Source organism: Nerophis lumbriciformis, linkage group LG24 (genome assembly GCF_033978685.3).
Source record: "Nerophis lumbriciformis linkage group LG24, RoL_Nlum_v2.1, whole genome shotgun sequence".
Classification (NCBI taxonomy): Eukaryota; Metazoa; Chordata; class Actinopteri; order Syngnathiformes; family Syngnathidae; genus Nerophis; species Nerophis lumbriciformis.
In genome coordinates, this window is record NC_084571.2 from 20,335,001 (window position 1) to 20,350,039 (window position 15,039).

At 40.5% G+C, this 15,039-nt stretch overlaps 1 protein-coding gene across 3 annotated transcripts in view; it reads left to right on the forward strand.

The window, feature by feature from the left end:
- The window catches only part of LOC133620351 (uncharacterized), a 244,253-nt gene that overhangs the window by 153,441 nt on the left and 75,773 nt on the right, over nucleotides 1-15,039 (forward strand). For all 3 annotated transcript variants that reach the window (XM_061981793.1, XM_061981792.1, XM_061981794.1), the window contains 3 exons: nucleotides 647-700; nucleotides 847-900; nucleotides 7,542-7,595. In XM_061981793.1, the coding sequence (XP_061837777.1) occupies nucleotides 647-700; nucleotides 847-900; nucleotides 7,542-7,595 (162 nt within the window). The remainder of the gene's footprint in view (nucleotides 1-646; nucleotides 701-846; nucleotides 901-7,541; nucleotides 7,596-15,039) is intronic.

The window sequence follows — 15,039 nt, forward strand, 5'->3', positions numbered from 1 at the left end:
CCAACCTCCGAGGACAAAGCTCCGAATTATGGGAGACCAGGCTTTCTGCTCCGCCGCTCCCAGTCTGTGGAATGCTCTCCCTGACCACTTGAGGGCACCACAGACTGGGGATGCTTTTAAAAAAGGCTTAAAAACCCTTCTTTTTTAGATATATGTGTGCTAGTTCTAGCTTTTAGGCTGTTCTAGCTTTTATTTTTTTTACTATTTATTTTACTTGTTGGGGGCAGCTATTTGTGGTTTTTGCGTTGTTGTTTTTTTTTTTAAATGCACTGTAGCACTTTGAGGTTGTTTGGTCAATGTAAAGTGCTTTTACAAATAAAATCCATTACTATTATGATCGGCAGCATAAAACCTAACGGGAACATCTCTAGCTTCTCATTATATTCCTGCAATTTTTCCTGTCCTTTTTTGCTATTCGGCCCACATTGGAATCTGCCGTGGAAGAAGTCGCCTTGCCAAATAATGTTGCTGCTAAAGAGCTTTACAAATATCGCTTGTGTACTTTCATGCACGGTCGTAAAAAATATAAAGTAAGAGAGCGTACTGCACTTCCACTTCCACGGGATTTCTCATATTTACATTTTGTAGGATAAATGTGGTTTTTTTTCCCAGTATATGTTGCAATAATACCCTGCACTTCCCGCAGGGCGAGCGTGGGAAGACAGGCGAGCCTGGGTCTCCAGGAGAAGTGGGGATGATGGTAAGCAGTTCTGGCCTGTCTCTGGTACCAGTGATGATGTCCAGTCCTCCAATTAGGACATTGGACCACTTGTTAACAACTATAACGTAAATATTTAGCACGGACGTCCTTGTTATTGAGTCATGGCGGTAATGTTTTTCCCTCAGGGTCACAGCGGAATACCTGGAGAGACCGGACTTCCCGGGACAGAAGGGATCCCAGTAAGTCCACTCACTTTAAAGAGGGGAATGTTGCCCATCAGCCACAATCCTCATGCGAGACAAAAACATATGTCTTTTCCTTTTTCCGTGTGTTCTAAATTGTAAAAAAAGTGCTAGCAAAAGGCAGCTAACGAACCAAATAATGAGGATTCATCTATTCTGCCTTTAAAGCGCTCTAAAAAAAACATCCAACAAGGTTTTGTTTAAATGCTGTAAGTGTGTAGTAACTGGTAATCATGGTAGACTTTGTGAGAGCCAACCACCACCACTTTATGAGAAATGATGATCCGAAACCTCAATTTTTGAGCCTGAATATACTGAGGATGAGCTACAAGTTGGACCTCCCGGGACAGAAGGGATCCAAGTAAGTCTACTCACTTTAAGGAGAACTGTACTTCTCGGGAGAATGTTGCCCATCAGCCACAAATCTTATGCGAGACAAAAACTTTTTCTGTGCCTTCCAAATTGTAAAAAAAAACTGCTAGCAAAAGGCAGCTAACGAATCAAATATTGAGGACTCACCTATTCTGCCTTTAAAGCGCTCTAAAAAACCTCCTACAATGTTTTGTTTACATGCTGTAAGTGTGTAAACAACGCACTGGAACTGTGCGTTGTATGTTTGCTACCGCTAATCATGGCAGACTTTGTGAGTGCCAACTACCACCACTTTGGGACAAATGATGATCCGAAACCTCAATTTTTGAGCCTGAATATACTGAGGATGAGCTACAAGTTTTAGAACCCGGAGTGAAACTAAGGATGGGTACCATTCAAATTTTAACCAATACGGTGCCAATTATCGATGCGTTGTTTGTGTGTGTTAATAAATATTACTGGTTCTTGACGATAAAATAGTATTGTTTATTTTAAAGTTAAAACATTGTATTATGTCTTTTTTTATTACACATTTCTGAGTCTTTTCAAGTATGACATTGAGTTGTAATTACAGTTGCAAGTCCAAGATGCTAGATAACAGTATTACATAGTTTTATGGTGTTGTTTTTTTGTTGTACCCTAAAAAGTAGTAATACTGTAAGTATTGTAATTATTACGCGCTGACTCTTTGATTGTAACATGCATCTTAATTGTATTTTCTTATTAACAAATTTGGAGGTGTTGAAATTGGCATGTAAATTAGCAAAGCCCATGTATATTAGCACAAGCTAGTGCAGAGCCTTATTTTACTTACGTTAGACTGTTTTTTTTTTTAGTCAATTTCTTCGTTGGCATTGAAAATCGCAACTTTACCAAGAGGTCGTTTGGTAGTCAGCAAGTGCTAAAGCGCTAAGTTGGCAACCGGTTGCGACATCACGTGCAACCAAAGTACTGTAAAATGGAACCGCTGGATTTTACGTGAATTGGTGCCCAGTTGGACAGAAAAGAGTGCCAAAAAATAAAGTACTGGATTCGGTGCCTATCCCGAAGTGATAAGCTAAACCACCATGTAGCAACAGTGTGTCTAAGTGCTAAATGTTCATCAACAAAATACAAATATAACTAAACGGTGATTTAAAATGTCCATTCTTACTGGGATGGTTGTATCTTTCAGCACAATGTGTTCCTAGCAATGTCATCGAGTTGAGAGCCAGTATAACCTGATTCAGTCGGTTCAGATTTCTAGCTGGTCCAGTGTGGAATTTTTATGTTGGACCATCAAGGCGACCCCAGGGTCCTTTTTTGGCTTTTGAAGATGACATGATGCGACATAATGTTCATTTTGAAAATGAGTGAGATGAAATATGGCCTCAGAATAAAGGAATTCATCTCAAAATGTGCAGTTATTTTTAGCACAAGCGATACAGTTAGACTACGATTTAGGCCTGAGGACACTTTTGACTCCCTTTATAACGGCCATTTTTGACATACTGTCAAAAAAGGTTGTTTTGGGTTTTTTTTACAAAAAGGGTATAAAACGTGCAAAAACATTTAAAAAATAACAAAAACCTATCATAAGTGGATAGATCTGAAGTTGATCTAAAAATTTAAGCATTGAAAGTAAAAAAAAAAACTATTAATGTATTGCACTTTTATGAGTGGGACCCCGAAGGGTCCGAGGGTCTTCTAATGTCGTCTTTTATTGAAAAGGCTCAATGCTCAAACCGTTATTATGAATCAAAACCAATGTTGTTGTGAAGTATTGACCTATTCAAGGCTCCAATTACTTCACATCAAACATTTCACTTTTGAAATATTTCAGTGTGTTTTTGCCATAGCAAAAAAATGTGATTCCTTTGACAAAAAGTGCATAAAACATAAAAAAAACATAGAAAACTTGATTTTAACAAACACGCTCTGAAGTTGATCTATATCACAGGTGTCAGACTCAAGGCCCGGGGGCCAGTTCTGGCCCGTCACATTGTTTTACGCGGCTCGCAAAAGCCTGGAAGTAAAGTGCACTAATAAAGCACTTCATCTTTTCTGACTAAACATATTCCTTCTTTCAATTTTGACAGACAAATTGCATGCGATTCATACAACTGCATGTCTTTTAAACTTGAGAACAATCTGAACATGCAAACTAATATTGTATAAAAACAGAAACGCATATTGTTGGATAAAACAAGACTAGCAAAATTGTAAACAACAAAAAAAAAGTAAGAATTTGTAATGTAATGCGAAAAACTCTAAACATTGAATACAGGTGTGTCCAAACGTCTTCCACTAAGGGTCGCATACTAAAAAGTCAAAATATTAAAAAAATAAATAAATAAATACATTAAAAAAAGACATTAATTCTACTTTATTTAAAGATAAAATTTAGGGTCAGCTTTGTGTTTTAAGTTAAAGTAGATTATTAGTTATTAGTATCAAAATGTCAGCTTTTTCTCATGACATTATTAAGTTAAAGTACCAATGATTGTCACACACACACTAGGTGTGGCGAAATTATTCTCTGCATTTGACCCATCACCCTTGATCACCCCCTGGGAGGTGAGGGGAGCAGTGAGCAGCAGCAGTGGCCGCGCCCGTTATGTCTTTTTGCTCTTCTATTTCTTTTTACTGTCTGATTTACCTACGTAATCATGAATAGTACACATTGTCACCTATAACACAAAGCTGACACTAAGCTTTGTTCTTAAATGTATGTTTAGCATGTTTTACTAAATCAAAATATATCAGAATGGTTCCCACATACTTTGACTTTTCATTATGCGGCCCATGTTGGAAACAGTTGCGACGCCTCTGTATTATTTACATATATACTCACTTATGATTTCAAAAGCAAGTACGTCATCCATCAATTTGTGTGTAAACAATGGAGATCCATAGGGAATTGTGTCATAACATAATGAGGCAATTATATATATATATATATATATATATATATATATATATATATATATATATATATATATATATATATATATATTCACTGTAACATGTGTCCCTCTGAGAGCAGCCAGAACTGCAATGTGGCCCTCAATGAAAACCAGAATGACACCCTTGATCTAGAGATTTAAGCATTGAAAGTAAAAATAAATAAATAAATGCCTTACTGTTAAGACTTTATTGAGAGAAACCCTTTCGACCTGTGACGTCCAAACATTGAAGGATTCCCTGAGGGTTAACTGAAAAGCCTGGCACACTGTGTCAATACACCAAAAAAGTAGTTCCTCTGTGTTGCTACACCGTGGTTAATATACAGGTCGGCAGATGTTTGATTCTTAAAGCAGATGCTGTGACACAATGAATCACAGCATCTTAATAAACTAACTAGAAAGTTATGGAATCAGAGGGTTGGTCTTGAACTGGATTAGAAGTTACTTAACCAACAGGAACACACGTCTACATAGCTGAAAATACTTTGCGGCGTACCACAGGGATCAAAACTCGGACCAAAATTGTTCAATATTTATATAAATGACATTTGTAAAGTTACAAAGGACTTAAAGTTAGTATTATTTGCAGATGACACAACTGTGTTTTGTTCAGGAGAGAACACACAGAAGAGAATACAAATAATAACAGAAGAAATGAACAAAAACAAAAAAAAAGACTATCTTTGAATCTCAGTAAGACTCAAATAATGCTATTTGGTAACAGTAGAGGGGAAAGTCAAACACAAATACAAAAAGACGGAATAGAAATTGAAAGGGTAAAAGAAAACACATTTTTGGCTGTAATAAAAGATGATAAAATGAACTGGAAATATCATGTAACAAATAAACAAGAAACATGTCAATAATGAATAAAGCAAAACATGTTCTAGACCAAAAATAATTTCATATTCTCTACTGCTCGCTAGTGTTACATATCTGATTATTGTGTAGAAATATGGGAAATAACTACAAAAGTACACTTCATTCATTAACTGTGTTACAAAAAGATAAATTATAATAATATATAATGTTGGATATAGAGAACATACAAACACTTTATTTATTAAATCACAATTATTGAAATTTAACATTGTGGTGCATGTGCAAACTTCTAAAATGATGCACAAAGCAAACTATAACCTGCTAGCCAATAATATACAACAATTCTTCTCAACAAAAGAGGAGAAATATAACCTTAGAGGAAAATGTCATTTCAAACATTTGTATGCACGTACAACACTTAAAACCTTTGGCATTTCTGTATGTGGAATTAAATTATGGAATGGATTTAGCAAAGAAATCCAACAAAGCAGTAATTTGATTCACTTTGAGAGACTATTCAAACTACAAGTGTTCACTAAGTACACACAACAAGAATTATGATGAACATTATTAACTTTTTTTTTTTTTTTAGATACCGGTAAATATTATTTATGTATTTAATATTTGTTTACTTAATATTTATTTATTCACTGTTCTGTTACAGAAAACAAGGAAATGGGATAAATTATGATATGAAAAGGGGTAGGATTAAATAAACTCAGCTTCTTCCTACTCCTTTTCTAATGTGTCGTAATGAAACAAGTGGAAACGTGTGATGCATTACATTGTATTTTATGCACGTTCTAAATAAACTGAAATTTAAACTTCATAGCTGAAATAGCCATTACCCGCATTGTTTGACGCCTCATGCTAGCAGTTTTTTACTGACCTGTGTTCTTGTCACACATTAGGATTGTGGATGATGAGGATCATTCTCCCCCAAAAAGTGTTTCCCTGTTTTACAAGGCAGTCTAGGAGGATGAAAGAAGGCCAGAAGCGACACTCGATGATCTTTGATGCAATATTCTCACAATACCGTACTTTCCGGACCATAGGGCGCACTGGATTATAAGGCGCACTGCCGATGAGCGGGTCTAGTCAGGTCGATTTTCATACAAAAGGCGCACGATTATAAGGCGCATTAAAGGAGTCATATTATTATGATTATTTTCTAAATGTAAAATACTTCCTTGTGGTCTACATAACATGTAATGGTGGTTATTTGCTCAAAATGTTGCATAGATGATGTTTTACACATCATCTTCAAGTCGCTTTCTTTGACAATCGCTTCAGGATGTCAAGTTTTGTTTACGTGCCTCCACTTCGACAGCGTCTTCTCCCCGTCATCTTTGTTGTAGCGGTGTAGCGTGCAAGGATGGGAGTGGAAGAAGTGTCAAAAGATGGAGCTAACTGTTTTAATGACCTTCAGACTTTACTGCAATCAATAACGGAGCAGCATCTCCTCATCCGTGGATCACTCGTGCAACAACAACACCCATGTGTTCCATGAAAAACGCTCTAATAACTAAAGTTCCTTGGTTGAATAATATAAACTCACTAAACCGGTATGTTTTAGTGCTTTCATGGTGAGTTTACTGACAGATATAAGTAAGAACTTTACACTACTTTATATTAGAAATGGCAACAGCGGAGGATGGATGTCACATAACAAGAAGATAGAGAAAAAGAAGAAGCTTATCGACTACGGTGTCGGCACGGACTACAAAGAACTTATGCAGATCCCAAACACAGATCAGCAAGTATCGGAAAGTAAGAAAAGTTGGTTTTGCATAATATGTCTTACCTTACACACACACACCATAATAATATTCCTATGTTGAAGCACAGTACAATCCATCAAACGGTGCAGCTTCATAGCTTACCAAAGTCCTACTAAAACATTTTGATAGATTCTTGAGCGCCATGTGTAATGTTCTATATTTTAAACGGAACATATACAATGTTGGTGTTGTTTACTTGAGTCATAGTGCAGTCTACATGTATATCTTATGTGTGACTGCCATCTACTGGTCACACTTATCATTACACCATGTACCAAATAAAATAGCTTTGAGGTCGGTAAGCACAACCAGAATTATTCCGTACATTAGGCGCACCGGGTTATAAGGCACACTGTCGAGTTTTGAGAAAATGAAAGGATTATAAGTGCGCTTTAGAGCCCGAAAAATAGGGTAAGTGTTGTGTTTCATGAAGGCCATTTAAATGAGTGGTCAACATGACATCATTGACACACACCTGATTCTGCATCGTGCATTTACCATCCATGCTCTACTCCTTTCAACATTTAGAAGCCAACAAAAGTTCTGTGAATAACACGAGATCCAAACTTGTATGAGGAAATAAAACGTGCATATCTGAGTGCTGAGACGCCCTGTGTTGTAGAATGAAGTTAAATGTGACTTCCTGCAAACTGTAGATGAGGGATACTATTTTACCTTGACTTGTCTGTCATTTATGACATGTTATTTATATTTGTAGGGACCTCCAGGCTTGAGGGGATCGAGTGGAGTCAGAGGACCCAAAGGCACGGAGGTAAATCCAACTATTTATTGTCAACTTACAGACACGTCAGGTCTTTTTCAACCAAAAGTTTGGAGACTTTTAAGTTCCTGCAACTTTTAGTTCCTATAGATCTGTGTGTCCGCCGCATTGCACTGTGCAGAACTAAGTCGAAGACCATAAAATAGTCGATCACAGTCTTAAATGCAGGGGATTCCTGCAGAGCAAGAAACAGTAGATAACCTCAATGACTGTGGTTATTTACAATATGTAGAAAACTCACCACTTCACTGTGAGAATTATGACAAATTGTACAATACATCTCTCTTAAAGGAGCCATATGTAATAATGTCATGTTAAGTCATTAAATATGTCAAAATGAATTAATAAATCATGTTGTTTTCCAATATCTCTATACCTGATAACAGTAGTTCATATGCTCATTTCAACATTAGATTTACAGCCCCGAAATATTGTTATTGTTTTCATTTCGATGCCCCGCCCTCCACCGTTTGACCAAACTTGCTAATTTCCTCTTTGATAGGTAAGTCAGGCATTTACCTTTTTTTTAATAACTTGTAATAAATGGAAATGGATATTTGGTATGTAAACTATATTGTCCAACACAGTCTATGATCTTGTCTAACAAAGCTAGTATGTTACTGCAAAGAATGCTTAGTGTGATGGTGTTGAGCTCCTAGTGTAATGCTTAGCATGCTAGCCTGGTCAATGAGACATCCACATACAGGGGGAAATATATGCCCGTTAGCCTGTATGTCTATGTGTATTCCAACTGACAGGGCAAAATATATTTTGGACAAATAAAAACTATGTGGATATGGGTGGTCCATCCATCCATCCATCTTCTTCCGCTTATCCGAGGTCGGGTCGCGGGGGCAGCAGCCTAAGCAGGGAAGCCCAGACTTCCCTCTCCCCAGCCACTTCGTCCAGCTCTTCCTGTGGGACCCCGAGGCGTTCCCAGGCCAGCCGGGAGACATAGTCTTCCCAACGTGTCCTGGGTCTTCCCCGCGGCCTCCTACCGGTCGGACGTGCCCTAAACACCTCCCTAGGGAGGCGTTCGGGTGGCATCCTGACCAGATGCCCGAACCACCTCATCTGGCTCCTCTCGATGTGGAGGAGCAGCGGCTTTACTTTGAGCTCCTCCCGGATGACAGAGCTTCTCACCCTATCTCTAAGGGAGAGCCCCGCCACCCGGCGGAGGAAACTCATTTCGGCCGCTTGTACCCGTGATCTTGTCCTTTCGGTCATAGCCCAAAGCTCATGACCATAGGTGAGGATGGGAACGTAGATCGACCGGTAAATTGAGAGCTTTGCCTTCCGGCTCAGCTCCTTCTTCACCACAACGGATCGATACAGCGTCCGCATTACTGAAGACGCCGCACCGATCCGCCTGTCGATCTCACGATCCACTCTTCCCTCACTTGTGAACAAGACTCCGAGGTACTTGAACTCCTCCACTTGGGGCAAGATCTCCTCCCCAACCCGGAGATGGCACTCCACCCTTTTCCGGGCGAGAACCATGGACTCGGACTTGGAGGTGCTGATTCTCATCCCAGTCGCTTCACACTCGGCTGCGAACCGATCTAGTGAGAGCTGAAGATCCTGGCCAGATGAAGCCATCAGGACCACATCATCTGCAAAAAGCAGAGACCTAATCCTGCAGCCACCAAACCAGATCCCCTCAACGCCTTGACTGCGCCTAGAAATTCTGTCCATAAAAGTTATGAACAGAATCGGTGACAAAGGGCAGCCTTGGCGGAGTCCAACCCTCACTGGAAACGTGTCCGACTTACTGCCGGCAATGCGGACCAAGCTCTGGCACTGAGCATACAGGGAGCGGACTGCCACAATCAGACAGTCCGATACCCCATACTCTCTGAGCACTCCCCACAGGACTTCCCGAGGGACACGGTCGAATGCCTTCTCCAAGTCCACAAAACACATGTAGACTGGTTGGGCAAACTCCCATGCACCCTCAAGGACCCTGCCGAGAGTATAGAGCTGGTCCACAGTTCCACGACCAGGACGAAAACCACACTGTTCCTCCTGAATCCGAGGTTCGACTATCCGGCGTAGCCTCCTCTCCAGTACACCTGAATAGACCTTACCGGGAAGGCTGAAGAGTGTGATCCCACGATAGTTAGAACACACCCTCCGGTTCCCCTTCTTAAAGAGAGGAACCACCACCCCGGTCTGCCAATCCAGAGGTACCGCCCCCGATGTCCACGCGATGCTGCAGAGTCTTGTCAACCAAGACAGCCCCACAGCATCCAGAGCCTTAAGGAACTCCGGGCGGATCTCATCTACCCCTGGGGCCTTGCCACCGAGGAGCTTTTTAACTACCTCAGCAACCTCAGCCCCAGAAATAGGAGAGCCCACCACAGACTCCCCAGGCACTGCTTCCTCATAGGAAGACGTGTTGGTGGGATTGAGGAGGTCTTCGAAGTATTCCCTCCACCGATCCACAACATCTGCAGTCGAGGTCAGCAGAACACCATCCTCACCATACACAGTGTTGATAGTGCACTGCTTCCCCTTCCTGAGGCGGCGGATGGTGGTCCAGAATTGCTTCGAAGCCGTTCGGAAGTCGTTTTCCATGGTTTCCCCGAACTCCTCCCATGTCCGAGTTTTTGCCTCTGTGACCGCTGAAGCCGCACACCGCTTGGCCTGTCGGTACCTGTCCGCTGCCTCAGGAGTCCTATGAGCCAAAAGAACCCGATAGGACTCCTTCTTCAGCTTGACGGCATCCCTCACCGCCGGTGTCCACCAACGGGTTCTAGGATTACCGCCACGACAAGCACCAACTACCTTGCGGCCACAGCTCCAATCAGCCGCCTCGACAATAGAGATATGGGTGGTGTCAGTGCCTATTTCCTTCTCAATATGCTGATACGCTGAGGAAATGGGTTCCAAAATTAGCACGGCTGTCATCATGGCAATGTGACATGTATGGGGACAGACAAATCACATGATAAAATAATTCCTCATTGGTGTTTGCATATTATGGACTACATGTACCAAGTTATATGGCAATCTGAAACGTTTGAAACAGTAGCCTATAGGCATACCTTGGTAAAATGTCCTCTCTTAGTTTTGGGCGTACATTAGGCTGCTAAGCATGCTCTACTTATTGTCACCAGTATAATCATTGCTAGCGTTGGTTGTAGTTGGTTTTAGTCTTTGATTTCTGATAGTACTGACAATAATCGTACGATTGCCATTTGTTGTGATATTGTACGCAGGCATGACGTACTTCTTCCTGAAAATAGCCTCATTCTGTGTAAAATGTGTTGGTTAGAGATTTGTTTTTGACAACACGCTTGTCTATTCAGCTGTTATGGTCCCTGCACCTCAACCCCTAGTAAGAGGCAATGGAAGTTTGAAGTTTCTCAGAGCAGCCCAGTCCATCCAGCTGGATTCGGCTCAGTCAGGGAGGGGACTACATAATTTTGACCGTGATTGCAGCAGTGACGTGCGGTGAGGTTGATGGCTGGTGAGGCACTGACTTCATCACAGTCAGATTTACAAACATATGAACCCTAAAGAGTATCTTATTCATCATTTCATTGGCAGCAGTTAACGGGTTATGTTTAAAAGCTCATACCAGCATTCTTCCCTGCTTGGCACTCAGCATCAAGGCTTGGAATTGGGGGTTATTAAATCACCAAAAATTATTCCCGGGCGCGGCGCTGCTGCTGCCCACTGCTCCCCTCACCTCCCAGGGGGTGATCAAGGGGATGGGTCAAATGCAGAGGACAAATTTCATTACACCTAGTGTGTGTGTGACAATCATTGGTACTTTAACTTAACTTTAACTTTACACATACAAACTGTAGCACACAAAAAAGCACATTTAATAAAAAAAACGTTATTATGGTCTTACCTTTACTTATAAAATAAATCCATGAGCCGCTATTGTGCTGGATTAATGCAATCCCTGACGAGAGTGTTATATCAATTAAAGCCCTCACTTAAACTTTCCACGTGCAAGATTGAATCTATTTAAAAAAGTGTAACCGAGGGTTTATAAATGTCGCCTATACTGTATGAAACTACAAAATAACAAACACGGAGGCTGCAGTTTACACGAGGACCACTTTATTTACCTTCTTTCAAAAACTTCCGCTCCACTCCAACGTGTCGTCACTTCCGCTCTTAGCGCCTTCAAAATAAGAGCTTAAGGCATATACTGTATAACAGCGCATAACAGGAACTTAACATCACAAAGAGGAAAGCCCATAAAAATAGGTTACAAAAGTTATTTAATAAGAAGCCAAAAAGTGCAAAAACAATAATGTTCGTGTAGGAGGAGTTGTGAATTAGGTACACCTGCAGACTGCAGGTGTACCTAATGTTGTGGCCTTGCAGTCATTCACAACTCCTCCAACACGAACATTATTGTTTTTGCACTTTTTGGCTTCTTATGAAATAACTTTTTTAAATAGATTCAATCTTGCACGTGGAAAGTTTAAGTGTGGGCTTTAGTTGATATAACACTCCCGTCAGGGGTTGCCGTGCATTCTACGGCGGGGGTGCAGGAGGCGAGCCTCAGCCAGTGCGTCTTTTGCAGTTGTTTTATGATCGCTCAGCACAAGAAATACTTTACACACATACAGTTGTTGACAAAATACACTGTACATTATATACCTCAGCTAACTAAACTATGGAAATGTATAATATAATTCATATAGCAATACGGTCTCACTGCACAGCAGACCAGCAGTTAGCCGAGTCCGCAATCCATGGTGAGGCACAACGCAGTGACGTGCCTCAACTGGCTGCTGTTCACCGCACCGTCTCTTCTCAGTATTTGAACGGCAAATGTGAAAATTCAGCGATTTTAAATAAAAATAATCTAAAACGGGTGAAGTTAAATGGAAAATAACTTTATAGTATAATCACTGGATACATATAACAATTTAATAAAAAAAAAAAATGTAAATTTTTTTTCTTTCCATGATGGCAGGTGAGGCGGGGCCTCACCTGCCTCTAGTGACTGCACGTCACTGGATTGCAGTACCATTTCTGGCCAGATTATTACATATGGCTCCTTTAAAACTTACCATGTTATTAATATTCTGTCTAAATTAAAGATTTTGCAGATTGTACATTTAAATTTACAGCATACTTTAATTGTCTTAGGGGTTTGTGTTAAAGCATTAACATAGTTCCCTTTTGGCTAACGACATGTTTTCCTTTATTTCTGTGGCAGGTGGGGTTATGTCTATGTACCTTATTTTAAACTGCATGGAAATGAACCACGCTGTGCCTTTAAGTGTGGTGGAACTGGCTGCAAGCAGCTATTTAACAGATACGGAGCATTTAAGGCTCATTTTTAATGGCTCACTTGAAGGAACGTGTTGCGAAAGGCCATGCTGTGAGTTGACCAGTGAAAGGTTGTACACATTCTTTAAGTTAAAATCCTCATGTAGCTCTCACCTGTCTCAGAAACACTGGCATTTTGCAGACACTAATATTGATGACGGGGCAGTGGTTAGTGCTTTCACTTCACAGTGAGAGAGTCCTGGGTTCGATTCCCGGGCTAAGGGTCTTTCTGTGTGGAGTTTTTATGTTCTAAAATTGCCCTAATTTGCGAATTCCTGGCAAACGCAGCTGCCACTATTTTACTGTAAATTCTATAGGTACCAGACCTTAAGTCGCAGATTATATTTTTTGTAAATTTTTATTTACATACCTAATTCTTTCTAAAGACTCTGTAACACGGCAGTAAAATGGCTGATCAAACAAAACAGAAGTCATCGTCATAGACCCACTAGCTGCGGAAGCTAGCTCTACAATCAGCTAAACAGACTCATTAACGTTTTTGGTGAATATATGACACTGAAACAATACAAAAAGAATGCCATCGGAAGTTATTAATACTAACACAGACGCTTGTAAATGTGTTAGCATACTAGCTAATGCTAAAGACGCTAGCTGGATTACAATGCAATAACACGTACAAATATGCATGAACACACTCCTACAGACATCACATGTGGGACGATTCAGTAAGTTCAAACCGTTTTAGTTATATTGTAAAACTTCCAAACATTGCTTGAAGTGACGAATAAGGAATTATTTAGAGCAGAAATGGACGAATACACTTGCAGCACGGAACAGGAAATGTTCAACACGCAGGAGTGAGCAAACTCCTCCAAAAGATGGCGCCACAGCACAAACAATTCCACACCTTTTCAGTGTCCCTGTCGGCGTAATATTATTTGTTGAACACCAAACACTATGGCAGTTAGCGAAGAAAAATCCATAAATTAGCCGCACCGTTTCATAAGCCGCAGGGTTCACTGCGTTAAAATAAATAAATAAATAAAAAAATACAAAATAAAAAGCAAAGCATACTTGTGTCTGACAATATGAATGTTGTTGTTCCAATAAGAGAAGATTTAGTGCAAAGTTTATTGGCTTTGCCATGATGGACTTCATCTGCTTGGAAGAGTGTTTGTCTGGGGAGACTGGATGAACAATTAAAGTATGATGAAGGCATTTAATTTTCTAAATTACTTTAACACGCCTCCACTGATACCACAAACCTAATATCGGGTTATAGCAGAACATTGGGAAGCAGAATTAACGCCTCCTTACTCCTCGGTCTGACAGGAATCCCGGCTGATAAAAGTGAGCGTGGCCAAGTTTATCCATTACACGAGGCTCGTAAACAAAGAGGCTGTTTATTTGGGAGTCGTATTTCTTTGCTGTCATACTTCACGCTGTTATGCAAACCACAACAAAGAAGCAACTTACTATGTTTTCTGGAAACCACACGACCGTGGAACCTGGTCTAAAGAAAACAACCACGTTCTAAAGATGTTTTTAAAAGAGCATAAAAATGCTCATTCAGACTGCAGAAAGTCATCAACTCACATGCTGTCGTTTGCTTTTTCTTGGGCTTTAAGCGGAAACCACCTTCTTGTGATATCTCGCCCACCATCCACAAGCCCTCATGTGAGACAAGATCACTTTTCTGTGCATTCTTGATAGTCAAAAACTGCTAGCATGAGGCGTCTAACAAGACAGGTATTGGTTATGTCAGTGTTTTTCAACTAGTGTGCCGTGAGATATTGTCTGGTGTGCCGTGGGAAATTATGCAATTGGTCCCAAAAATATTTTTTGCAAATCAATAATTATAATCTGCAAATAATGTGCCGTTGCTTAGTGTCTGTGCTGTGTAAAGCTCGGCAGGGTAACCACGTTAAAGTTAAAGTACCAATGATTGTCACACACACACCAGGTGGGGCGAAATTATTTTCTGCATTTGACCCATCACCCTTGATCAGCCCCTGGGAGGTGAGGGGAGCAGTGGGCAGCAGTGGTGGCCACGTCCGGGAATCATTTTTGGTGATTTAACCCCCAATTCTTACCCTTGATGCTGAGTGCCAAGCAGGGAGGTAATAGGTCCCATTTTTATAGTCTTTGGTATTACTCGGCCGGGGTTTGA